General features: G+C 42.9%; 2 protein-coding genes across 4 annotated transcripts in view; both read right to left on the reverse strand.

Moving 5' to 3' along the window:
• Positions 1 to 284: 284 nt before the first annotated feature.
• Positions 285 to 14,403, reverse strand: ARPP19 (cAMP regulated phosphoprotein 19). 2 transcript variants are annotated; one of them, XM_006270150.4, is made up of 3 exons: positions 14,197 to 14,403; positions 8,743 to 8,865; positions 285 to 4,176 (listed from the first exon to the last, which is right to left on the reverse strand). In XM_006270150.4, the coding sequence occupies exons 1-3, from the start codon at positions 14,239 to 14,241 to the stop codon at positions 4,006 to 4,008; spliced, it is 339 nt and encodes a 112-aa protein (XP_006270212.1). In that variant the 5' UTR covers positions 14,242 to 14,403; the 3' UTR covers positions 285 to 4,005. The 2 variants fall into 2 exon arrangements, with proteins under 2 accessions (XP_006270212.1, XP_019333313.1); XM_019477768.2 differs by lacking the exon at positions 14,197 to 14,403 and adding an exon at positions 13,510 to 13,935.
• A 5,055-nt stretch (positions 14,404 to 19,458) lies between these two features.
• ATOSA (atos homolog A) overlaps positions 19,459 to 25,412 on the reverse strand; it is a 77,271-nt gene continuing 71,317 nt past the window's right edge. For both annotated transcript variants that reach the window (XM_006270152.4, XM_006270151.4), the window contains exon 12: positions 19,459 to 20,068. In XM_006270152.4, the coding sequence (XP_006270214.1) occupies positions 19,915 to 20,068 (154 nt within the window). In that variant the 3' untranslated portion in view covers positions 19,459 to 19,914. The remainder of the gene's footprint in view (positions 20,069 to 25,412) is intronic.

Raw genomic sequence — 25,412 nt, forward strand, 5'->3', positions numbered from 1 at the left:
CGATTTCAATTGTATGAAGTCCATCCAGGATAGATATTTTTTAAAGATATTCTGAAAGCCTTCCAAAGAGAAATGCTTAAAGGGATTCTATTTCAGCTTGTTAGCTTTCTTTTAGATTTCAAGATACAGTAAAACCTTTGGACATCAACATTTAAGCCATGAGACCAAATTTTAAAAGAGAGTTACTACTATTGCAGTGCTGGTATCTAGGTGCAAAATTTATTCGGCCGAACTCACCTTCACTCAAACAGCATAAGGCACTGAAACAAGCATTTGTTATGGAGTTAAGTTTTTGCACAGTTAGCTTTAATTGTCTGTATTAGAAAAATAAGCACTGAAATATATAAATACGGTTACATTAAAGTAGTATTGTAGTCTAACAAACTAGAAACTGAGGCCCAGTCATACTTCTAATAATACAGAGTAGCAAGATTTGGGTTTTAGGAAGTCTTCAGAAAGACTTTGATCAGGAGAGGCAATATCATTAAGAAGACCACGGTAAAGACAAAACAAATGTGCACATTGCAATAAAAACTAAGTAGATCAATTTATTATGTATACTATACAACGTGTATGTTTGTAAGGAGCAATCAACATTTTATTCCCTTAACATCTTGACTGGGTGTAAGGAATATGTCCAACAAAACAGTACTCCTGGGGCCTTTGCACAGACACTGTCCTACTACATCATGAACAATGAGAAGGAAGCCTTCGGTCTACAGGTTTGGGGGACATATCTCTGAAGCTGCAATTAATCCACTTGTGACTATTTCAAAATGTTGGTGCTACTTGCTATTAAAAGCCAATGTTAGTACTACTCTAGCTATTAATTACCATCTACCCTTAAAGGCAAGATATGAAAGGGACTGCCAGACTACAGTGCAGATAGGTCTTCTCTGAAAAAGGTCATTTATCAAATGGTAAAACTCATATTATACATTATGTACACAAGTTTGGATAGCTTAGTTATTCTGCAGGAGTAAGCTGAAAGTAGATGTAGATTCACAGTCAAGTTTGATTTGCTGTAAAATCATTACTGGGCTTAATCATTTAATGTCTTAAACAGCATATATAATCAAACTAACTGTGCTTGCTGCTGAGGTTTTCAATACAAAGGCTCAAAATCAGTAACTGACCTGGTCATAGTAATACAGTACACTTCAAATATACATTTCTCATGGATCATCTATTTATACTGGAATTTGTAACAAACTTAAAACCCTGCAAGCCACTGAATGGACATCATAAGAATTTGTTGTCTAATCAGTGTATTAAACTAGCTGTAGCTGAGTGAATGGAATGTTTAAATGGAATTTTTACCTTCCTAAATGTCAAGAGAACTCAACCTACTGTGAATGTTAGTGTAGTGATACCAGACATTACACACACACACACATGCACAATCACATTAAAATGTAAGAAGCTTGTTTCAGACCAAATCCTACCAATAAGTCTTGCTTTTCATTTACACATACAAAAATAAAGAGGGATTTTCACATTAGGATAAACATCTATAAAAACCAATTGAATTCAATATATCCATTTTCCTTGCTATTTTGGTATACATTTCTTTTGATAAGATTTTTCTCTTTTCCCAGCTTAGCTTTTTACAGACACAGGGTATCCATGCTCTTCAGTCTGTTCTTATGAAGATATTCACAAGTTCAACAGAATCTAATAAAAGATAAAGGAAAGCCTGGACTATAGCAAGCACATTCCTAATGAACTATAAAAGATGCACAAAGTATGAGCTAATTAGATTTTGGAATTTGGAAGTTCTCTGCTTCAAGTTCTCTTTTGATATGGGGGGGGGGGAGGGGGGTAAACTGACAAGATTATGCAAGTTAAGCCTGCACCACTGCCTTTGTCTATAGCATATTTAAAATTTAGAACATGCATATCTAACATCTCTACTGCTACATCTTGTTATGACAAGAAGCTAGAATTTTCCAGAGGGGGTTAAATAGTCACTGCAAGTGCTCAGTGCTCCCAAGAGACAGAATAAGCTCATCTGGCTATTATGCATAATTCAAAATAGAGCTGAATTAAAGTTAAACTAAGTTTTGAATGATTATTGTCTGATCCTCAGGTCTGTCTTTGGGAGGGGTTCTGCAGAGACCAGAGACCAATCTATTTTTCTTAGCCACTTGGATAACAGCTGTTTTGGCAGATGCCAATACAAAAGAAGGATTTAAAAATGTATGTTTAGAGTATTTTCTCTTATAGTGATTTTTCTGGGGATGGATTTTTTTTATAGAAGTTGTATTAGACCTTTTCTTTAAGAAAACTGAATGAATGATAACAGCAAGCTATGCAAGATTCTAGTATTCTAAGAGAGGTAATAAATTCATACTGTGATCCCAAAGACTAAATCACAGCCTTGATATTAAGAGTTTTATAGGTACTAACAGCAAAAGCTCCACTTTTATCTAATATACCTGATTCAGCTAAAAAGACAAGTTCTGATTTTCTCCTTCCTGAAGTTCCATCTAATATCAACATACATGTATATTACCTGTTGTATTCAGTAGTTAGGTCTCTTTATAACCTTCACCATCTACACAAGATGCCAAGCTTATCCTCATTTGCTGGAATGAGAAACTACCACATTTATCAATAGATAGCACATATAATACAAGTTCAGTTCTTGGTATTGCTCAAAGCTGGTTAGGGGTTGCTGTGCAACACAAAGAACTAAGGTTGCCAAAACAAGGAGTTGGCATATCACCACTTCATGATTTCACGAAATATGATATCATACCCTTCTCAATTCTATAACACTAAAAATATTCCAAATACAATTGCATCTAATCCCTTAATCCCTAACAGGTTTGGAGTCTGTCATAATAACCCTAAAGAACTGTAAGTATCTCTGTAATCCACAGAATCCCAGAGTATTTCAACTTTAAAAAGATATAGATTTAAAAGTTTCTGAACAGAAAGGGTGCCTGCCTTTGAATGCCTATAGGAACATATTTCAGATTGCTATACATGAACATTGGACGTCACTGCTACACAAAATATACAACTGCAAAAAGCATAAGTAAGGTTGACTCAGTCAGGTATCAATATTAAGTGTTTCACAAATCTTGAGTTTACAAGTTTTATCAGTAGCAAGATTCTGAGCACAAAGTTTCAGGCCAAGACTTTCAGATACAGAGTTACTTGTGCTTCTGATTGGCACATTATCTGCTTTTTAAAATGTAAAATTAATAGACATTTGCAAAAGGTTGTGCAAAACTATTGTATTTACAAAAATGGCACAAGAGTGAATTCAACAGTCTATGCACATGCACACTTCATTCACATCTTAAACAAAAGTGTGTTCTACGCTACAGAACTGAAAAGAATACCAGCTTCAACAGGCAGTTGTCAATAAGCACTAGGTTCACAAGAGTTACACCAGAATGGGCAAATATTGCCCAAGTAAAAATCTATTGTTAAAGCTGAAACAGGTTTAAGGCCATTCAAGTTCAAGAGCAGATACACAAATTCATTCAGAGCCCTGTCTGTGTTGATACATGCTTTACCTTCTAGTAACTTGTGGTCTAAACCTCTGTTTTAGACAGAACCAAACACAGGAGAAAAAGCAACACAACAGGAGGTTATATTAAATACAAACATACTATGCTGTAATTAAGGTGAAATAACAAAAGCAGAAACATTAAAAGTTGTAAAACTTGCTATGTCACTTGCTGGAACCATTTCTACACTAGGAAATAGGCAATATGTACATTTTCAAGTAGATTACATTGCTCTAACCAAACTTGTCCTTTTTATCAGTGCATTGTTCTTACTAGTCCAAGTACTACACATTTACTCTTAACAGTACTCCCTTACAATAGCAGCATTCACTACCGCTACCTGCAAAAAGCTGTCAGTCTCAACAACTTAGTGTAAAAAAAAAAAAAAAAAAAAAAAAAAAAAAAAAAAAAAGTAAGTGAGAAATAACTATTAAGGAGAAATAAAGGGAATGAGAAGATTCATGCAGTTCAGCCGTTTTAGTCAGCCAGCCAGCTTGCTAGCAACAAGAGATGGTTTCCGCTGCGGAAGATCTTGTGGAGTGGGAATGTGGTCACCAGTGACTTCCGTCTTGTCAGGAGCTGCAGTAGGCAATTGCTTGTTCTTCATCTTTGCTTTTGCCATGTTGTAGTCACCAGAATCAAAGTATTTTTGCTAGAAGACAAAAATATTTTTGTTGGATTGAAAAATGTATTCAATGCATACATAAAATTACATTGGTTTAGTAAGTGAAAACCACATAAAACATTAAATTGATAACCAAGTTGCAAACTTAAAGCTCTGTTGTTGGAAAGCGGTGGATATTAAGGGAGTTTAGAAATTAATTTTTTACCTCATTTAATGCATACAAATTGTATTAGTATGGACGTAAAAGGACTCCAGAGGTGTGGAGTTGGGGAACAAGCTAAAAGTTAAACACTGAATTAAGGAAGTGCTAAAAGTTAAATGTCCAACCTCAGGTTTGTTTCATTGCATGTAAGCATTACTATACTGCCAAATTTGTCAAGAGACCAAAACTTCACCTCTCAAGAACTTCACACCTGACAGCAGAGTGTAGTGCAGCTAATGAACTCCAGAACTGTATAACTAAAACAACCTTGAACATTAACATCTAAAGGATAGAGTGCCTGCTCTAGTGTATCATGTGAAATTAATTTGCTCATAGCCCAGATCTGCAAATGGTTAAAGATGTGGTGCTCAACCTTTTTCCCCCAGGGAGCCAGATGCAAAGTGCCAAGTCTGTCAATGGGCTGGATATGAATGGTGGTACTGACACAGTACCAAGGGTGGGTGCAGTAGGTACCAGCTAGCTGTGCAGAGTGGGATGAGGGCCAGCCTGCAGGGGAAGGGAACATGGCTTGGCCTGGTAGGGGAGAGGGGTGGGGAGAACAATCAAAGAGACTCAGAAGCAAGATAGCAACCAAGTACTTGTGAAGAACTGGTGCAGAAACATTGAATCCAGCCTGCATTGCTGTTAGTCTGATGCAATACACTGTTACAAGTTACTTAGCAGTTGTACTGAAATTTTTAGAAGCCTACTGAAACTTTTAGAAGGCTAGTTAAAAACAAAGCTTTAGTCATAGAATGAATATAGCATATTAAACCACAAATAAACCCGTTTTGGATTGATACAACTTAGCTGAAACATAACACAGCTCACTGCACCACATGCCAGTTCTATTCATGTAACAGCTCAATGCACAAGGGCATGTTTCATCTTTTGAAACACAGCTGTTGAAAGCACATGCACACACCCCACTCCCCAAAATCTGATTACGAAAACCAATACCCGTTTCGTTTCCATAAACATGTCCTGCTTCCCAGATCATGTTAGAATCAAAGCTGTTTTACTAAGCAGATATTAGATACCTGCTTATTCAGACAAGTTATCACTTCTACCAATTTCTGCCATCTTTACTAGCATTACCCCTTATTGCCATCTGCCTTGTTTCAAATATCCTCAAAGCATTAAATTATTCATAGATATGAAGGCCAGAAAGGGCCATTATAATCATCTGTATTATGTAGGAGATTAGACTAGACTATGAAATTTCATCTGCTAATTCCTACATCTAAACCGCAATATCTGACTAAACTGACCATCTTCAAACAGATCTCTCAGATCATATTCAGGGTAAACATTAGATCAAAATATAGCTGCTAAGTGTTGGGTCCTGAATCTTAGAAACATCTACCATAAAATGTACTACTAGATGGACACTGTCAACCTGACATCTTGTCCATTATTAACAACTGACAAAGACAAAAATCAAATTTAATTTGACATTGCTCCCTTCTAAAAGCAGACTTGAAGGAGATTTAGTAACAATAAAAATTAGACAACTAAAGACTAATATTAAACTAGGTATATTAGAAGGAAGGTTTATTGCTTAGTTAAAACAAGACAAAGATACAGGCAAAGATTCTTCTCTTAATCTTAACTATAAACCTCATCACAAATGAGTCAAATTTTGAGGTCTCTACAAAAACTGCTACAGATTTACACTTTATTTTAAGGATCAAAAGTAGCTCTCTAGTCACCACCTGTAATTCTACTAAGGTTGGTAGGCCAGCCAACCCAAGTTTCACTGCTATGTACTGTGTCTCAGGCAATTTTTCATCTTTCCTTCACTATATTTTTGTTGCTCCAGATTTCACAACCTAAGCAAACATCTTTATTTTCTGGAGTCCATTCAAGAACCCTTGTCATGTGGAAAGACAGACAACAAACATGGCACATTAAGCATTTCATGCAAACATCCTCACATTAACCCAGGGATGCACAACCTCCAACCCATGGACCAAATGTGGCCCATGTAGGCATGTTATCTGGCCCATGAGGCTCCCCTCAGGTTGGGAAATCTGGCAGCAGGGAAGCAGTGGCAATTAATATGGCCACCTTTCCCCAACACCATATTCCCAAATCCCAAGCTCCATGTGGCCGGCTGGGGTCAGGCTACCACCCCTCCTCTCCCGCCAACCTTGCACAGTCAAATGATGTCCTGCCATGACCACCCTGGGTCTCAAATCCAGCTTGCAGATGGACCAGGCACTGCCCATTCAGCCTACCGGACAAAAGGTTGAGCATCACTACATTAACCCAAACTGTGTTCTAGACTAAGTTCTAATGTACTTCTGGGTGAAGTCTAATGGTTGGTTTTGACACCTTACCTGAAAATTGCAATAGACAGGAGAAGCCTAAATGGTTTAAAATGCATAGCAGTTGCTTTAGGCTAGCGACAAGAAAAGAAGATACTTTAGCCACTCCCTTGGGGAGACATAAGTAGTTCATACAATGAGGTCATTGTAATTTGAGTTCCCTTTGTCAGATACAGGATTAAAGATGGGTCAAAATCATTCTCAGGTAGCGCTCCCAATAAAAATGCGAAGCTGGCAAACAAGGCAGGAGGTGTATGCAATGACATGGGTAGGATAAAAGGGCTTTAACAATCCGGAGCCCTTTATATACTGAAAACTGAGGGAAACCACAACCAATTAAAGTGACTTACCCAGTCTGAAAAAAGTCATTCTGTTTTATTCCAAAGTGCTGACGCATTTCTCTACTCCTCTAGTAGAGGTGCACCAATACATTGGTCCGATATAGGATCGGCGCCGATATAAAGAAAATATACTACATCGGAAACTGGCTGTATCAGGCCAATAATTTGGCTGATATATGTCTTGCACATGCATGTAGCACAGGCAGTGAGGAGCACAGCAGCATGGACAGCTGTCTCCAGCCATTAAGTCTGGTGTGGTAGAAGGGGAGGGGGGAGGTAAGGGCAGGGTGGATGGGTGGGGGGGGGTGTATGTGTGGGGGGGGGGGGCAGATCAAGGGCCCCCATGGTGAGGGAGGCTTGGGGTTGGGGCAAGCGCTGCCCAGCTGCAGCGGGATGGGTGCAGGACGGTGCTGTGCCTTCTCTGGGGGACACAGGGAGGGTGGGGGCAGCTCCCTCTGCTGTGCACCGCTAGTCCAGGAGCCGGTGGTCTGGCAGCTCCCTGCCACTGATCTGGGAAGGCAGGGGAGAGGCATGTGCCCCCTGAGCTCCATGGGGTGGGCCAGGCTGGGGCCAGGGCTGTGCCAAGCTCTTCCCATCGGGTTGGGGCTGTGCTGGGAAGGGGGAGCAGTTGCAGCCAAAAATTTCCTTTAGCCCCTTCCCAGAGCAGCCCCGTCCTAACAGGAAGAACTTTGCGCAGCCCCGGTCACGGCTCACACCATGCAGATCCAGGGGCACATGCCCTCCTGGACAAGTGGTGGGAGCAGCTGAGCACTGGATGAGCCGCCAGACCAGTAACTCCTGGACAAACAGCACTCAGCACCAGGAGCTACTCCCGCTCCCCCCTGGACGAGCTGGGGCTCTGTCCTGTGCCCACCCTGTCCTGGCTGGGCAGTATTTGCGCCAGCCCCACACCTCCCTCACTGCTGAGGCCTTGATCTGCACTCCCAATGCCCCTTCCCTCCTCCCTCCCCTTCCACCACACCAGACTTACCAGCTGGAGGCAGCTTTTCATGATACCAGGCTGGGTATCGGAAATTGGATCAGTATCAGCCAGTACGCCTCCTTAAAAATCGGCTATCTCCATCAGGCACAAAAATCTCCATTGGTGGCCCCTATCCTCTAGCCACCAGACCAGTGCTCTCTAGTTAGAATATAAATTTAAAACTACAATATCATTCTTAATCCACAAACACCAGTGAGAGGTTGGCATGAATTTTACACTGCATTATGGCCTTCACGTACTAAGAAATTGGGTACACATCTGCAGTCACTAATTTTGACAATCCTAAAAGGAAAGGGTAGCATAAAAATAGTGCAAAATAAGTATAAAAATGGGACTTTATTCCTTGGCGGTAAGCCTTCAGGAACTTTGTCTTGGGTGTAATGGGTCAAAACTTTTAAATTGTGTTTCAAAAAGATTTAGGTGAGTCCTTGAAGCTGTGCTCAGTTATAATATTAAATTATTGCTATTTATTTCATAGACATGTATTTTCCCTGGTTCTTAGTGCTGACATGTAAAGGGTTAACTGAAGAACTTCCGATCAGTTCCATCCAAAGAGAGAAGCTTACAGCACTGTATTCTGGTCATACAAGCAACCTTTTATAGAAATGCATGCAGAAGTTGCAGGACTACAATGAAAACCACCACAGGAAGAGAAAATTTAGATATGCTTTTGGGTACCATTGAAATTACAATTAAAAAAAACCCCCACAAACTCACCCCTTTTTGAAGCCTCTTCCTCAAGAAATCTGAGCCCCCAGGCTTTTGACCCAGATGAGGATATCTTGCTTTCAACTTTGCTTCTTCAGCCTTTTCTGGACTGATCACCTTATCTTCCATTTCCTGAAATGCATACAATTACAGAGAGCTCTTTAAATCATAAGCCAAACTACCAAGCAAAGATTTGGTCAGGCTCTAAGAGCAACAGCTTTGGGGTTTTGGCCACCGTCCCTCTATAAACAAATCTACGGGGGGGGAAGAGGGGAGGAGGAGGAAGAAAGTGTTCTGCTGTCTCAGCAGGGCTCAAGTTAGACTGCTTTCCTATTGGTTTGTATATTTCATGAAGCAGACTATTTCTCAGTTTAAGTTAGCCCTCCACTAGCAATAGCCATACTCTTGAGTCTACAGAAGTGCCACTAGACCTTTTCCAACTTCCATGCATAAACTGCCCAAGAGATATGTAGAAGCATGTCTATGTAAAGCAGACTCATCTTTCATTACTGCATATTGTTATGACAGATTAGCATCATCCCACAGTGGATAAAAATATCAGGACAGCTCAGCTCTTCAGCCTTGCCTGCCCTCATTTACAGGGCAACAACAGAATATTTATCAACGCTGGCCTTTTATGGAATATGAAATATTATCTATAATTAGTTGGAGGCAACATCCCAATAGATTTTCAAAGGCTGATAAAATAAGACTGAGTAACACGGTTGTGATAGAAAAGACCAAATGATTCAACATTTTGAGATTGTGGCCTCATTCCTTTATCCTCCTCCTCCAAATTTGGTATTCACTACATATATATCACTAAAGAGATAGAGCTATATTAGCGTACCTACGCAATTTATGTTCACTAAATCAGATTATTTGTACATCAGAATATTCTTTTCATTAAGACAGAAATTCTATCCAGCTTAAGACTCTTAACGTTACTTTTCACTGTAGCCAAGATCAAACAAATTTTGCACACTTAAGGGTCACAAATACTTAGGGGAGACCATATATGTTGGTTGTTATAGCTCTTGCAGTCTTAAATGGAGAAAAGCTCAGTAAAACCAGTTCCCTTTGAAAATGGAAGTCACCCAAAGGTTTTCTGACAGGAAGCAGCATTACATGCATAGCAGTCTAGTCCTGCCACAGCCACCATGTTATATAATCCCTTTCACAAATTTATCATACTCCACCTTAAAGCAATTATGGTATTTAGCAGTCTGTCCCCCGTCTTGTGTGTCATCCCCGTCCCCCCCACCTCTTACCTTACTACTCCCATTAGAAGGCTGTTTCCAAACATGATGGTTCTAATGGTTAGGAACCTCCTGCTAAATATCCAAGCTAAATTTATTCCTGACTAGTTTATATCCATGGCATGTCAACAGTACCCTTTAGTTTAAATAATTATTTTCCCTCCGATGTTTCTCTTTTGTGACTCAACCTTTTGTTTTTGGCTTGGCTAAACAAGCTTTTAGGCTCATCTCAGTGATTTCCTCTACACCTGTTCTGATTTCTACGTATCCATCAAGGCTGACCAGAACTATACAGTATTTGGGTAAGGACTCACCTGGGCCTTGTATGAAGCACTGACATTTCCCTATCTTTACTAGAAACCCCATGCCCAACTCATTCTAGGATCACACTGCCAACCCAGTGCTCTTTGGATTGACTGTACTGCCAGTTCCAACTGAAGAGCTCCTGGTTTACAAAATTTGTTGTTAGTACCCAAGTGCACAACCCTAGAGTTGGTTTCAACCCATTTCTACTACTCCAATCCTTAAGATTGGAGTAGGGGTCTGACTCAATGATTTAATAGAAGCCTTCGGACCTTAGACATCTATGAAACCTATGAAGATAATCAATTTCTTTCTTAATATGCCAATCTTTCCCTATATAGTTGACTTAATTGGAGATACTGTTAAGACTTCATCAGCACACTTACATGTTCCAAGGTCCTTAATGAAAATGCTAAACAAAACTGGTCTCAAGACCAAGAAACTTAACGTGTTGTTAAAGCTAGGCTCCTCAACAAATTTTCCATAGTCAATAAAATAGATTTACTGCAACCCAATGCTGAAAGGCAGCCAAGATGGCTGACACAAAAAATATCAGCTAAATCAGGCTTCTCAACCCGCGGATCACCACCCAAAAGTGGGTCACATGAATGTATGAAAGAGTGGCAAACAAACTTTAAAAAAGGATGAACACTTTTTTTTAAAGGAAAAAACAATGGAAAATCATGGTGTCTCCCTTGCATGCTGGCAGAATTCCCCCCAGACCGCACCCCCCACACACACACACACCAGGGGCCTGCATGTTGGGAATGAGGAGCACTGGGTCAGGACTGGACATTGATGTTTACAAACAGGTCCTGGTACAAAAAGGCTGAGAACCACTGAGCTAGATGACTGAATTTTATTAGTAGATGTTTAGGATTGTGAATACAAAAAGATGACAAAGCCAGTAGGGAAATACAAATCACCTGAGCAAGGGACTAATATTAGAGGGATGGGGGTGAGAAGGGGAACACAACTAGGTTACAGACACTGCTGCTTAAACCATCATCTGAGCATGGTGTTCTGCATATCAGAAACACCAAAACAAACCATTACAGAAAATAAATGAAAGTTAATCAAACAACACAAACTATTGTAGCAAAGGTAGATATATTCAATACAGGAGTCAGCTGCCACTTCAAGAGGCTTTTCTTAACCATATAGGCCATGTCCACGTGAGTGTGGACGTTTGGTTCCCTGGGGATAACCAGCAGCGGCACACCTTGCTGCCAGCTGTCCCCAGGGAGAATGCCTATGCCACATGCCCTCTGGTATACAGGCTGCCCTAGGTAGGGTAGGGGAGGCTGAGGCCACCCTTACCTGGGGTCCTCCTGGAGCTGCAGCAGTGGCAATCCTGCTGCTCGGAGCCTGGCTAGCAGCTGGAATGTGGCTCTGGCCAACCATGCTCCTGTTTTAAGCAGCGTACACTGTCCCCACATGTACCACTGCTTTATTTTGTGTGGGGTTTTTTGACTCCTGGATATCCAGGGGTCAAAAAACCCCACCATGCTGCTCCCTTGCAGTATAAAGAACAGCTGAATGGGCAATATGTGGCACCGTTCACATGTTTGTGGGGGGGAGGGGAGTTGGGACACTGTGTGGGAGTTTGGGGGGCACTGTCTTGGGCAGGAGAGAGGAGGAAAAAAAAACACAATAAAACCACCTCCAGTTTAGATGCAACCAAAATTTCAATTAATATTCAACTTATTTAACATTTTTCACCCCTCTATTCTGGAGCGCACAGGCTTCAAGATTTTGTTGTACTTTTTTTTTGTTGGGAAAGACCCTAGCACTAAATCCCTGGCTATTTCAAGTTTAAGACCATTTCCAAATATATACGGTTTATTTGCTGGTCAGTTTTTTCAATAAAAGACAGTTTTGGAAAGTAAAATGGTTGTAGTGTAAACAGTTACTGGATTTCTGTACCATTTACCGAAACAACATTTAGTTCTGTACTTTAAAATTTTATACAGTTTTATTCTCAGGGTGTGTAATTACTTAAGTAGCAAAAAGCTACAGTTCTGATACAGTAGAAATATGGTAATTAGTCTAGAATATGGCACTTGTACCTGGGAAAAATATTGCCAAATCTTTAATTATTTCTAGTTCTCTTTTATAAATATGTCATTTTATTTGCTTGGGGGAGGGTCCCAGCTCAAAGAGCTCCTGAATTTGTTCTTTGTATGCAAGATGGTCAAATGTCTCAAATCCTTACCATAGTGCACATTAGGGACCAAGAGATTTTAAAGCAAACAGCCCTGAAAAAAAGTTGTTATTCATTACTATTAGTTAACAACTGGGAAACATTCATGAGACAGGTATCCCCAACTTGCAACACAATACTTGAAGGAACATTTAATCTGAACCACCAGTTCACAAAATGTGGGATTAAAATGTGTCCTGTTTCTTAAATGTTAAAAAAACTTCTGTCAAAGGCATTTACAGAACTCCAATAGCACAGTGCCCTGGCCTGATGCACAGTGGGCCAGACTGTGCAGTCACTTAGTGCTTGCTTAACTGTATCAGTCCTTAACCAAGTACTAAATGACTGTGCAATAACCACCATTACTGTGAAGTCCCGGTGCCACACAGGTAGTTTCTGATGCTACTGCTCAGTAGTGTCAGCATCACAGTTCTTACCCGCTGAAGCTATGTCACCATAGCAACAAGCTACCTATAGCTCATCACTACAGCGATGTAGCGTTTCGTGGAGATGCCAGTCAAATTTAACTTATTTTTGATGATTGGTGAGTGCATTTCACTTTGATTTAACTTAATGCTTCATGCTACCTGTTTCTAATACAATAACTCTTGCAGCCAAATAGCACCAGTGTTGGACTTCCAAACAACGTTTAGACACGGATGATGCCCATGTCCTGAAATTTGAAGGATCCCATTAGAAACAGTCTCCAGATTAAGTCACTTGACTTGACTCAGAACTGTATGGAAGAAATTGAAGAGTGTTTTTGCATGATTTCCTACAAGTGTTCTCCTGACATATTTTCATTGAAAGACAAGCAAAATAACTCTTTGAGTACATTATGGTTACCTCTTTAATACATTTTGGATATTTTTTCCAATAAATGTTTTCCAAAGCTAACCATCCCTTAATTACAGAAAAACAGCAATATAAAATGGTGAAATACAGGAAAAGGGGAAAGAGGAAGGGGGGGTTGAGCTAGTTAACATAGTGCAATCAGTCTGCTCTTCCTACCTGCCCAGCCAGATTAGGTCAGCAAACCCGAAGACTGGATGAAAGACTTCAAACTGTAAATCAAATCTATCCCCAAAGCTTTGACAGCAGAGGGGAAAGTTCAAGCAACATCAGCATTTCAGGAACCCTTTGCGACTGCTCGGTCGGGGAATGTTTCCTGAGCAGACCGCAGGGCTGGGACAAGACCAAAGAAAAGCAACTCCAAAAGGAGCACAAAAAAAATATAAAAAAGAAGGAAAGAGGAAACTCGATGCCCGTGGGAAAAGGACGAGGTGCTCCTAGCCACGGAGCTGCGATGCCCCCCCCACCCGGGCCAGCTCTAGTGTACGGGCTACAGCCCCGAGCACGGGGCGCGGGGGGAAGGTGCGCACGACCGCGCAGGCGCCGCCCCCCGCGGGCCTCAAGCTGCGGCGGGGCCGGGGGCACTGTCCAGGAGCAGAGCTCGAGCGGTGCCCGCAGGCCCCGGGAGCCAGCGCCGAGGGGGCGCCATGTTCACCGCGGCCACAGAGCCGCCCCGCCCGCGAGAGGAGGCGCCGGGCGGCCGGGGAGGGGAGGGGAGGGGAGGGGAGGGGCGGGGCGGCGTCTCATCGGCCCGGGGCCGCGGCGGAAAGGAGCCGGCGGCTGCTAGAAGCGAAGCACGGAGCCGCCGGGCCCCGGGAGCGTCCTCCCCCCACCCGTGGCGCCCACCTTCTGCTCCTCGGCGGACGCGGGCTCGGGGCTCTCGGCGGACATGGCGCCCCCGCCAGCTGCAGGCGCACGAAGGGCTGGAGGAAGCGCCGCCGTCTCCGCCGCTGCTGCCGCGCGCCGACCACCTCCCGCACAAGATGGCCGCCGCACGCCCGACGGAGAGCCGGCAGGACCACACTTCCTCCGCGCCGTGCTGCCCAGCGCGCCGCCCGCCTCCGGAGTGAATGAGCGGGAAGGCGCTTCCGGCTCTCGCGGGTTCCGCTTCATGACGTCACATCCACTCCCGTCCCCTGGTGCATGACGGGAATCGTAGGAAGCCTTGCTGCGGCTGCATGTCCTCTGGAAGAGGCACGGGGGCGGGGCTCTAGGGCACGGCCGGAAGGGGCGGTGCCGCCGGCTGCGCGCTGGGCTCATCCTGGGCGCTCCTGCGGAGCGGGGCCAGGGCTAGAGCCCCGCGGCTGGGTGGGCGGCAGCGCCGCCTCGGGGCCCAAATTGCTCCGAAACTGAGTAATCAGCGCCCGTAGTAGCTATGACGTATTTTATTAGACCAACAAGATTATCGCAAAAAAATTCTTTTTGCAATAATCTTGTTGATCTAAGAAAAGATACCATCTCTTCTACGAGCCCGGATTGCTTTTTCCTCTAGACCAATAGGGCTACAGCCTGGATACTTGACGCATCCAGAACAGCGTCAGCCTAGCTTTGTGCAGCTCCTGAGGCAGGGCTGCCCTGCCCGCCCCCGGGACAACACGCCTCTGCCCTCGGGTGCATTGGTGGGGTGCATGCGGGTGCACGTGCACCCCATGAGATTGACCACCACCAACGCTGCCAGTGGTGCCTGCGGGCAGCTGCCACTCGCCGCCTCCCCCACCTCCGCTGCCGGTGGCATTTGCCGGCAGTACCCACTTGCTGCCTCCATGACCCCCAGCCTCGCGAGGCATGAGGTGTTCATGCTCAGGTCCCACCAGTATCTCTAACGCTGGCACCCAAGGGATGGCTTCTATTAAAGCAAGACACACATTGCATTGCCTCTGAAACACATGGCCCGGGATCCGCAGTCTGCAACATGGAGTTGCCACAGAAGCAGCTTGGCCATCAGGCTAGGCAGGGCTCTCTTCTCATCTGCCCCTTCCCATGACTTGGTTGCAATTCAAGACTTACAGGGGCAAGCGTGGAGATCCATTTGCAGAAGCCTGAGGGCCAGGTGCCTTGCCAGCCCGTTACACAAATACTCAGGGAAAGCGATGGAATATTAGTAATGTTAGTATAATGAATATCTGATATTAGTATCTGCAACCTGTACCTCAGATATTAGTATTTGCTTTCCATTTCCCACTCTGGGAGCTGACTGCTACACTCACTCTAGGCAACTGTCAAATGGAAGGACATCCTTATTGTAGTTGTAGCCTGGGCTTGGGATCACACATCAAAAAAGCCTAAGCCTGAGCCTCTACCACTTGGGCTCAAAAAGCAGACTGAATACAAAAGCAGTAGTAGTCATAAACCTTAGTATCTGGTCTAGGTGCAGGGAGTGACAAGCATTCTGTTAGTATGAATTAGACACATAAGGTTTGGCAAGTTCCTCTGAAAATCTTGCAGTGAACAGGAGGAGACCTGGCTTCTATTGCCAGCTCTGTCTGAAAGGACCTCAGGTTCTTTTACCTTCAAATGTGGCTGCCATCTTTGGGGGTAACTGCCCCTAGGTATGTTAACGGCAGAATTGAAGAGCTGGAACTTAAACTCCTACTCTCGAGATTTTCAGCACCCTGCACCTTCCCCAAGATCAGAGGATTCTAGTTGAGAGCACTGTTCTGATCTTATAACTGAATGAAAGCTCTTCACACCATCACAAGGTAGCCTGACCTAGGGACCAAAAACATGTTATTTCCATTAAATTCATGAGAGCTGGCAATACCCTATAGAGTACATTATGTTTTTCTCTCTCCTGTTGGAATTATAATCAGCAGCACTTTATAGAGTATTAGAGAAACCCCCTAAGGTTTTTGTTGTTTGGCTGTATTTTTTTTCTGCTGGGAATCTCAACTCCAGCCTTGCCAGTTTTTGCTTTCTTCTGGATGTGCCTCATACAGCTCTTCTTCATAATGTTTCAGACATAAGTTTAGGTTATGAACAGAATTTCTTTAAGCCCTTCACACATTTATTCTGCTGTTCTTACACACAATATTTACCCTATAGTCAGTCCTGCACATCTCTGCAATTAAGTCAGACAAAACACCCAGAAAGAAATAACCAGGAAAACTAGTCTCCCTTAGATTTACTGGTAGATTTCTAGAAGGCAAGATCTGTGGAGTTCTCATCTTAATGGAAGGAGCACAGACCCACATGTTTAACCAGGATTCATAGGCAGAGGGAGAAAAAAAATATTTGTCGGGGCTGAGCGTGCACGCATATTCATGGACCTCCCTTATACAGGTAAGTCTGTGGAGGAAGCAGTGGGGGGAGAAGAAAGGGCCAGGGTGTGGCGGGCAGATCGAAGCCCCAGTGGTGAGCGAGGGAGAGAGGCACAGGCAGGAGCAGGGGCTGGGGTGAGTGGGGCCCTGGGGTGGGCTGGGGCCAGACTGGGTGGTGAGACAAGTGGAGGCCCAGGGGGCATGTGCCCCCTCAATCTGTGCACAGGGCAGAGGCAGATGCTGTTGCTGCATGCTGGGCTTTGAGACCCCCTGGCCAAATTGCCCTGCAATGCTGTATGCATCCCACTGCTGGGCAGGCAGGGTGCGCGACACAGCCTAGCAGTGACAGGCACATGGCATCAGCCACTCCCAGGGCAGCTGTAGCAGGGAGCAAAGCGCAGAACACAACAGCAACGGCAATAGCAACTGCCTCCACCCCACACACAGATGGGAAGGCATGTGTCCCCCAGGCCTCTGCTTGTCCCACCACCCAGCTGGCCAGGGCCCCACTCAGCCCAGCCCCTGCTCCTGCCTGTGCCCCACTCCCTCCCTCACCACGGGGGCCTCAATCTCCCCCCATCCCCCACAGCCGTGAAGGAGGGAGTGGGGCTGGGGATTGAGCCCCCCACAGTGCAGGAGGAAGAGGGGCAGGGGGAATCATTCACCCCTGCCCTGCCCCACTTCCTCTTGCACTGTGGGGATTGTCACATGACCTAGCCCAGCCCCCATTTACCGTGGGGCCCCAGCTGGGCAAGATCGTGGGACATTTGGAACCTGGTGGCTTGTCCAGGGGCTTGTGGGGAGACGAGGCTCCCACCGCTGTGCACAGTGTGGTCAAGCCAAGGTAGGGGCACATGCCCCCTGATCTGTGGGCAGGGAGGGGGTAGGCTGGGTTCTGCTCCATGCCTCTGCACATGCCCACCCCCTCCTTTAGCCCCCCCACGATGCATGCAGCAGCAGGAGCACCCACCCCCACACCCCTAGATGGGCCGCCAGGTTCCCACTGTCCCATGACCTGGCCTGACTGGGGCCCCATTCACAGCAAATGTGGCCCTGGCTGGGCTAGGTCCTGTGACAATCCCCACAGTGCAAGAGGAAGTGGGGCAGGGCAGGGGTGAATGATTCACCCTGCCCCTGCCCCACTACCTCCTGCACTGTGGGGGGTCTCAATCTGCCCCTCCCCCAAGCCCAGTCACAAAGACAGATTGAAACTTATCTGCTGTGCTGGCCAGCCACACACCAGGGCTGTATGCACGCCCCTCCGCTCCTGCTGCAGCAGCCTGCGACCAGGCTGCCCTGCAGCTATATCTGCTGCCCTATGTTTGCAGGGGTGGGGTGGGGGGCACTGTGCCTTGGTAGCCCCATCTTCTGCCACCTATGCCAGGATTTCCTTTCTCCAAAGCCTTTGAAGTTACTGGCAAATAGGTAAATGTCCTTTTTATGCCAATAACTTTGTAAAAATAACTACAAGACTTTGGATATCAAGTGGGGAGCATCCAAAAACTTTTGCAAAATACTGAAAAGATTAAGCATTAATATTAAATATATGCTTCAATTTAAGTCAAGAAAAGTGAAAAGGGTAGCTTTCTCACTAGCTCAACTATGCATGGCACCCCATAGCACCCTTGTAATGTTAGAACCGTTACGTGTGCAAACATAATTCACAAGATAAATCCAGAGATTTCAAATAAGAATCCATAGCATCAAAAAACATTCTGACCAATTACTTTGGTACTTTTCTCGTCAAAACAAGTGAAAACTAGAAGCTGGCCTTTTTCCAAGGGGTGCCTTAGGCCTAAAAAGGTTGAGAACCAACAATGACACACTTAGCTTTATTTTGAAATACTGTTTTTATGAAAATAGGCTGTCATGTAAACTGCCTGTCATGATCTGGGGAAGTGCTTTGTTTTAGGGAAGTAGACAGGTAGAAGATAAAAAAAAATCATTTGCTTGGCTTCCCAGTATTTACTAATTTTCCAGTATTTACTAATGCAGTCCAACCTTATATAACCACCTAGGGCCCCTATACTCGAGCAGACTCAATTAATCGAGTCTGTTGGAGCATGGTAATTACCATGCTCCAGCAGACTCCAGTGTCTCATGTATCAGTGTACCTGCACTTAATGGCAGAGGGGGTGCTTTAACTAAAGCTGCTTCAACGAGCATTAGGTAAAGCGCCCCTACCACCATTTTAAACCACAGGAATGGTGATACACAAGACACTCTGGGTGCTTTAGAGTGGCTCTTGAAGCCACTCTAATTAAAACATCCCCTACATGTATGTGTATAAATGCCCCTGCTAGCCTAAGTTGGAAAGGGAAAAGAGAGGGGAAGAAGACATCTATCAAATATACCTAAACCCACATGAATATATTCCTCATCTGAAAATAAAACCAAACTACAAGTTTCATAGTTTCCGCATATATTTAGGATATAAATACTAATTTGTTTGCACAATACATCTTTTTTTTTTCCTTTAGACACAATTTGAAAAAATCAGGTATGGGAGAGGAATTTTATGTGAAATGTTTATACTGATAACTAGAACAAAACAAAACTCTTGGGATTGTGGCCCTTAAGTGAAAAAAAGAAACACAGGGAACAAAATATGAATTGGGTCAATGAGTTGAACTAGTGAGTAGCTAAAACACATTCTGCTTTATGATTGTAAAGAGATGTTAATAGAATCTGTGTGGAAAGCAATGAGAATGAGGTATCATCAAAAACTAGAGCATTAAAAACAAGAGGAAATCCACATGCTTGCCTAGGATGATAATGTTATGGAAGTTCAAATTCCATCCTCATTTTCAATAACTTAAATGAATATCACTTAAAAACACATCACACAGACTTAAAGACTTCTGTATATATTTCAGATTTCAATATTATTAATGCCAAAAATACATAGTATGATTTTACATAGGATTTATGCTACATTAGAACACTAAAGACAAACATCACTTGAGTATTAAATGAAACATTAAATATTAAATAACTGAAAAATAAAATAAAAGGTGTAAACACTAAACTAACTTGGGATTTTGCTATTGCAACACATCCAATGAAGTGGTTTTAAACAGTACAAAAAGATTAGACATAAGTATGCTTCCAGTCTACTTGGAATACACAAAGCTCACTCCAGAAATCTTTTACAAAAACTGGTCCAGAATCATAGACGAGCCTTGTCTCTCACTTGAGCACTATTTTAATTTCTTTATGTATTGAATTTTATACTGCATTCTATGCCAATCTTTGTTCTTAGACAGCAATCCGATAGTAAAATGAATACTTCCATTTTCAGTATTTGCTAACATCTTGGTGAGAATTGAGGGTTTGTTGGAGATTCAGTGTATGATTTGAGTTCATATGCAGCGCCGCTATCAACTTCCATGGATTTCCGAGAGAACAGGAGCCGTACATCTCTGTGGAGGTAGATCTTTCCAGATTTAGAACTCTGGAACCTAAAAAGCAATATTTATACAGTGTAAATATTTTCTTTTAATGTTGACTAGCTGCTAACCATCCAAACAGATTAATCTTTCTCTACCATTTCTCAAGTGTGTAAATTAAAGGAATTAAGGCCATGAAGTGTTTGAATACGTTTACACACACATGCATGCGTGTGTGCACTATATATAAAATACATAAATAATAGGCAGTAACTGGATAGAGTTACAAAATGAAACTGTCCAATAATTAGATTCAATATTCTTGATCTTTTGCTTCTATTCAGTGAAGTCCTTAGGAGAGCACAGGGGACAAAAGCCTGTAGTGCAGTCTGACAACTACTGCACAGCTATGTAGAAAAAAGGAATTAATGTGGGATGTTAAAGGGCTGCACAGAAGGTACTCCTGTTCCACATGCCACGGAACCAAGTACTGCATATCTGAAGTGGACTACTGCTTGAAAGAAGACTGTGTGGCAGGAACACACCCAAGCAGCAGCTTCCAAGTCCAGGAACAGTTAGAACCAAACACATAAATAGGAGTATATTAGTTCATTCCCCAACCTTCTTGCTTATATTCACTACTGGAGGTAAAAAGTGGATGCAAGTTTTAGATTCAAGATGCCACCGAGTTCATTCCTCAGCTTCATCCATTTAGAATCATCTGCATTAGTTAAAATTTACACTGTGCAACCATGAGACAAATCCAAGACCCAGGAGCTCTGTATAGCACAGCAATGTCCAGCACAGTACAAGAGGAGTGACATGTGGAGCAGTGGGGGAGGGGGGGCACTGCAGTGAGGGGACAGGATAACACATGGTGCAGTGTGCAGCGAGGCATGCAGTCTGCAAGGTGTGTGGCTGGGAGTGTGCAGAAGTTGGACAATTTTCCTCATCCAGAAATAGCAAATTATATTTCTGATCAACTGAACTTAAACACCTTATGCACACCAAAATAGCAGCAAACTGTTACAGTTACTATGGGAGCCATAACTGAACTTCCTGCTACTAGAACATGCAAAGCCTTTTCTATTAACCTAGTTACAACATTTGTTTTCTTTGACCTTGTGATTTTTAGTAACATTTCACTTGGTGGCTACAGTGCAAATGCAATTCTACATTTGTATAAAATGAATGAAGAATAAAACCAGTAACTGCAGATGTGCTTTCACGCAGAGTGGTATTGTAGACAGCCAAAAGGGTGAACACATGTAAAGATTCATCACAGCATAACAGTATGAGTGCAGGAGGGGCTGAGAGGAAGAGACAGGATGTAGACTAGAAACTCACTGTCTCACAACTGCAGAAGGGGCAGTGAAGCAGAGTAGCATGTAGCTATCCATATATAAACAGCATACATTCGTCCTTTTGACTGCTCTCAGAGGTAAATTCAGCTTCCCTCAGCTGAGATTCCCCACCAGAATGCCAGAGCTTAAATACATCATTATTCAGTGGTAACACATAGGGGGTGCACATGCATCCCCTGAGAGCGCTGGTGCACCCCAACAGCTAGCGTTCCTGGGAACAGGGGGACAGGCAAAAGTGCTGGTGCCCCCCTGAGAGTGCTAGCTGAGGGGTGGGGGTGCCAGGAGAAGCGGTCCCCCCTCAGCCGATCATGTTCACCCGGAAGTGCCAGGAGCACACTGCTGCCACTTGCAGGTTGGCAGGATCAGCTGCGGGTGGATTCCCCGTAGTCACTGACTGTCCGCTGGGGGGGGCAAGTGCCCCCCCCCAGTCTCAGGAGGTACCAATCGCCCATGTCTTTATTAACATTTACAGTGTCATGAGCAGCATGCATGGTACTTTATATGGTGGGTAGAGAGAAAGTCTCTGCCCCAAAGAACTTCCAATATAATCATAAGAAAAATGTCACAAAGAAAGATAAGAACCTTGAAAAGTAAAAGGGAAGGAGGAATAAAAATGTACTGTAGACAACACTGAAGTTGCTTCCATGTTCTAGTATGCACCATGCTAATACCTGGCTTTAGTTTTTCAGTATTACATTGCTGTTTAACAGGAAATGAAGGATCTTTTCTTCAGAGATTGAGGCAATGGTGAGGTGACTATTTAATGAATTAAAACTTAGATCCATCAGATGTAAAAGTATTCCGGTAAAGTAGCTGTGTAGTCCACCCTTTTACAGATGAAGAAACAAAAGCACCATGACTGAGGTCTATTTGCTCACTCATTCAACTTAGTGCTTTCTGGGACTAAAAATCTAGAGGATGTCTGCAGAAAGAAACTATGTTGTAAATTTTGCTTCTCTGAAAATGCCATTCCAACAGGATTCTCACTTCCCTCCTACCCACGCCTCCCCAGAGTTCCAGGGGTTGTTTCCAGTTTTTGCTTTTACCTTATTCCTAACTTTTTTTTTTTTTTGGGGGGGGGGGGGGGGGAATTTTTTTTAAATGATAAACTAATAGGAACTTTCAGAGGTAACATTTAACTAAACCCTGCAGGATTTTGTGCCCCCCGCCAAAAAAGTCAATGATATTCTATATTACTTGTAAACTTAAGAATACAGAAAGAACAGAGAAGACTCTGGATATGTTGCCATACCCCCACATCTGAGCATCAAGAATAAAACATTTTATCTTACACGTTGAAAGGACCACATAAGATAATTTGTATAGGTGTAACTCACAACACAAAATATCCTAATAGAACAAAACAACCAGCAACCAGATCAAGAAAAAGACTGAGTGTGCAATGCTAAAGATCAAAGAGGCAGCTAGGTCTAATAAAGCAGTAATAATGGGTAACTTCACCTCTCATCTATAAATGCGTCATATCAGGACAAGATTAAAGAACACATTTCTCAATATCTTAAACAATTACTACTAGTAAGGCATACAAGAGGAGAGGCCACTCTCAAACTCATTCTGATTAATATGCAGCTCAAGAAATAAACAATAGGTTTAGCTATTAAGTAACACTAGCCATAAACTAATTAAGAGCTATGCAGTAATGGGCGGGACTGTAACCAAAAGCTAGAATGATGTTCCTAAGCTTTAGAGAGGAGGGTTTTAAAAGAATTAAAAGATGAAGAGCTGTGGGCAGCTTACTCTGTAACTGCTCATTACAAGGAGCAGTTCTATCTTCCCATGAAGCAGCCAATACTAGACATTATCACAGGTAGAATACTAGCCTGCAAGAATCCTCACTTTGATCTGGATTAACAGTTCTTATATATGTTATTATACTAATAAAAAAATCCTCTACTTGGCTTCAAAGTTGAAAGACAGATATTTTAAAAGGGTCCTATAGTGTCTCAATTGCAAATGCTACTGCAGTTTTGCATATGGAAGAAGTCTGGTCTGTGGAAACTCCATCTCTTGGCCTTCATATCTGCAAATATAAACAGTCTGCATGTGCACCTGTGAGTTTCTGAACACAAAAATATGGATATGAAAAAAGCCTGAACAAACAAAAAAAACCCACTAAACCCAGTTTTAAGAGCAGATTTTGAAAATCTAGTGCTGTGTCAAGTTTTAGCCCTAGGCAAAGGTTTTTTTTGCTGAGTTACAGTCTCTTGAAAAGAGGCTTTTATAATGGAAGTGCTGACACAGCCTTTATTAGAGCCTCACAAACAGATGCTGCCACAGAGAAGTTTGTAGTCTATGACTCATGTTTTTGGAGCAACAGGTACATTTTAGCAAACAAACTTAATTTGTTTTCAAATCTACTTTTACAACTAAGAAAGAATGAACATATTTAGTTCCAGGTCAATGTCAACTAGGATAACAAAATCAGTGTTATTAGTCTATATAAATATTGAAGGCATATATACGCACACATATGACTGGACCTCTTATGTGTACACCATGATCCAGAGGCTTGACAGCTGCCTATATATATGCGCACAGTAATGTTATAGTGTGTGGGAAGGGGGAGGGAGGGGGAGGCAACCATCAATCCTCTGGATCATGGTGTACATATAAGAGGTCTAGTCAAGTGCCTGATAAATCTGTCTGTGGCTGAAGAGTCCAATCCGAGAGTGACACACCTTGTTATAAGTTTCACATATCCATATTTGTCTGATTTTGCATCCAAGCCTACACTGCTTTCTTTCTCACTTTGCTTCCATTCTCTGGATCCAAGTTGTTTCATGGTGAGCTGCACCTAGAGCCAGATGTTCCCTCCAGATCGGATGGGATTCTGCACACTCCTTTCAGTTTTTTATATTGATGTTGAATGACTTAATATCAATGTTTGTACACATTGTGGTACTGCCAGAGGGCTACCCTGTTTTCTAGAGCTGCCTCAAATCTCGCTATACAAAATATTCTTGGGGATATGCTCTCCATCCATTCTCCTGACATAGCTGATCCATCACAACCTCCTCTTCTTTGTAGTGGTTTCTAAGTGCATCAGTTCTGTGCACTGCAGTACCTGTGTTTGGTATTTTGTATTCCCACTTTATTTTCAGCATCTTACATAGACATCACTGCATAATATATGTACACACACACAAGTTGAACAATAAAACTTCTACATATATAGGTTTAAAAACAAAGATACTGTCAAGATGACAACTACTATTTAAGTTTTATTTACACTCTTCCATTTCAAACCAGAGGATCAACTGGCAGGCAATATGATCCACTAGTCTGAAGTAGTCTATACCATTACTCAAACTTCTTCCCTAGAATCAGTAGCTTAGCATCTGTCAAAGCAAGGATTTTAATTCCTCCTCCCCTCTCCTAGTTCCCAGGCATTAGTTCAGCATGTAATATAAAAACAGAGCCCTCTCATCTAGGCTCAGCTCACTTTTTCAGGACTGGCCCCAAGGGGGAGTTATTTTTGGAAGAAGAGCAAATGACACAGTGAGCCAGTTCAACCTAGACTAAAATTTAGACCTGAAAATAAAGTTTGCTAGTTTTGTTCATTTTTTGCACTTCAAGATACTGCTACACAATCTGGAATGATTATCAGCTTCCTTTCATAGGAATGACAGATTCAAAGGAAGGCCAGGCTAGAACAGGTTATATAGAAGGTACACATAAGAAGCTGTATGGGAAAGCCTGCTTGGTAGAAGTCAATGCTATTAAGCAGAGACATTCATAAGCATTCATTTAACAATAAAGATAATTGAACAAAAGTTCTATCAGAAAGGGGAACCTGTGTTGCTTTTTTTATTCTACTGCCTCATTATGACAGGGTCACAAAATGCTTAGATGCAGCAGTAGAGATGGATGTCGTTTTCTTGGACTTTAGCAAGGCCTTCGATACAGTGTCTCATCCTATTCTCATAAATAAATTAAGAGGCTGTGACATAGATGTTTACACGGTCTGGTAGGTGGCAAATTGGTGTAGTGGTGGCACCTAGAGAGAGTGGTACTAGACGGGTCAGTATAGA

Source organism: Alligator mississippiensis, chromosome 11 (genome assembly GCF_030867095.1).
Source record: "Alligator mississippiensis isolate rAllMis1 chromosome 11, rAllMis1, whole genome shotgun sequence".
NCBI classification, from domain to species: domain Eukaryota; kingdom Metazoa; phylum Chordata; order Crocodylia; family Alligatoridae; genus Alligator; species Alligator mississippiensis.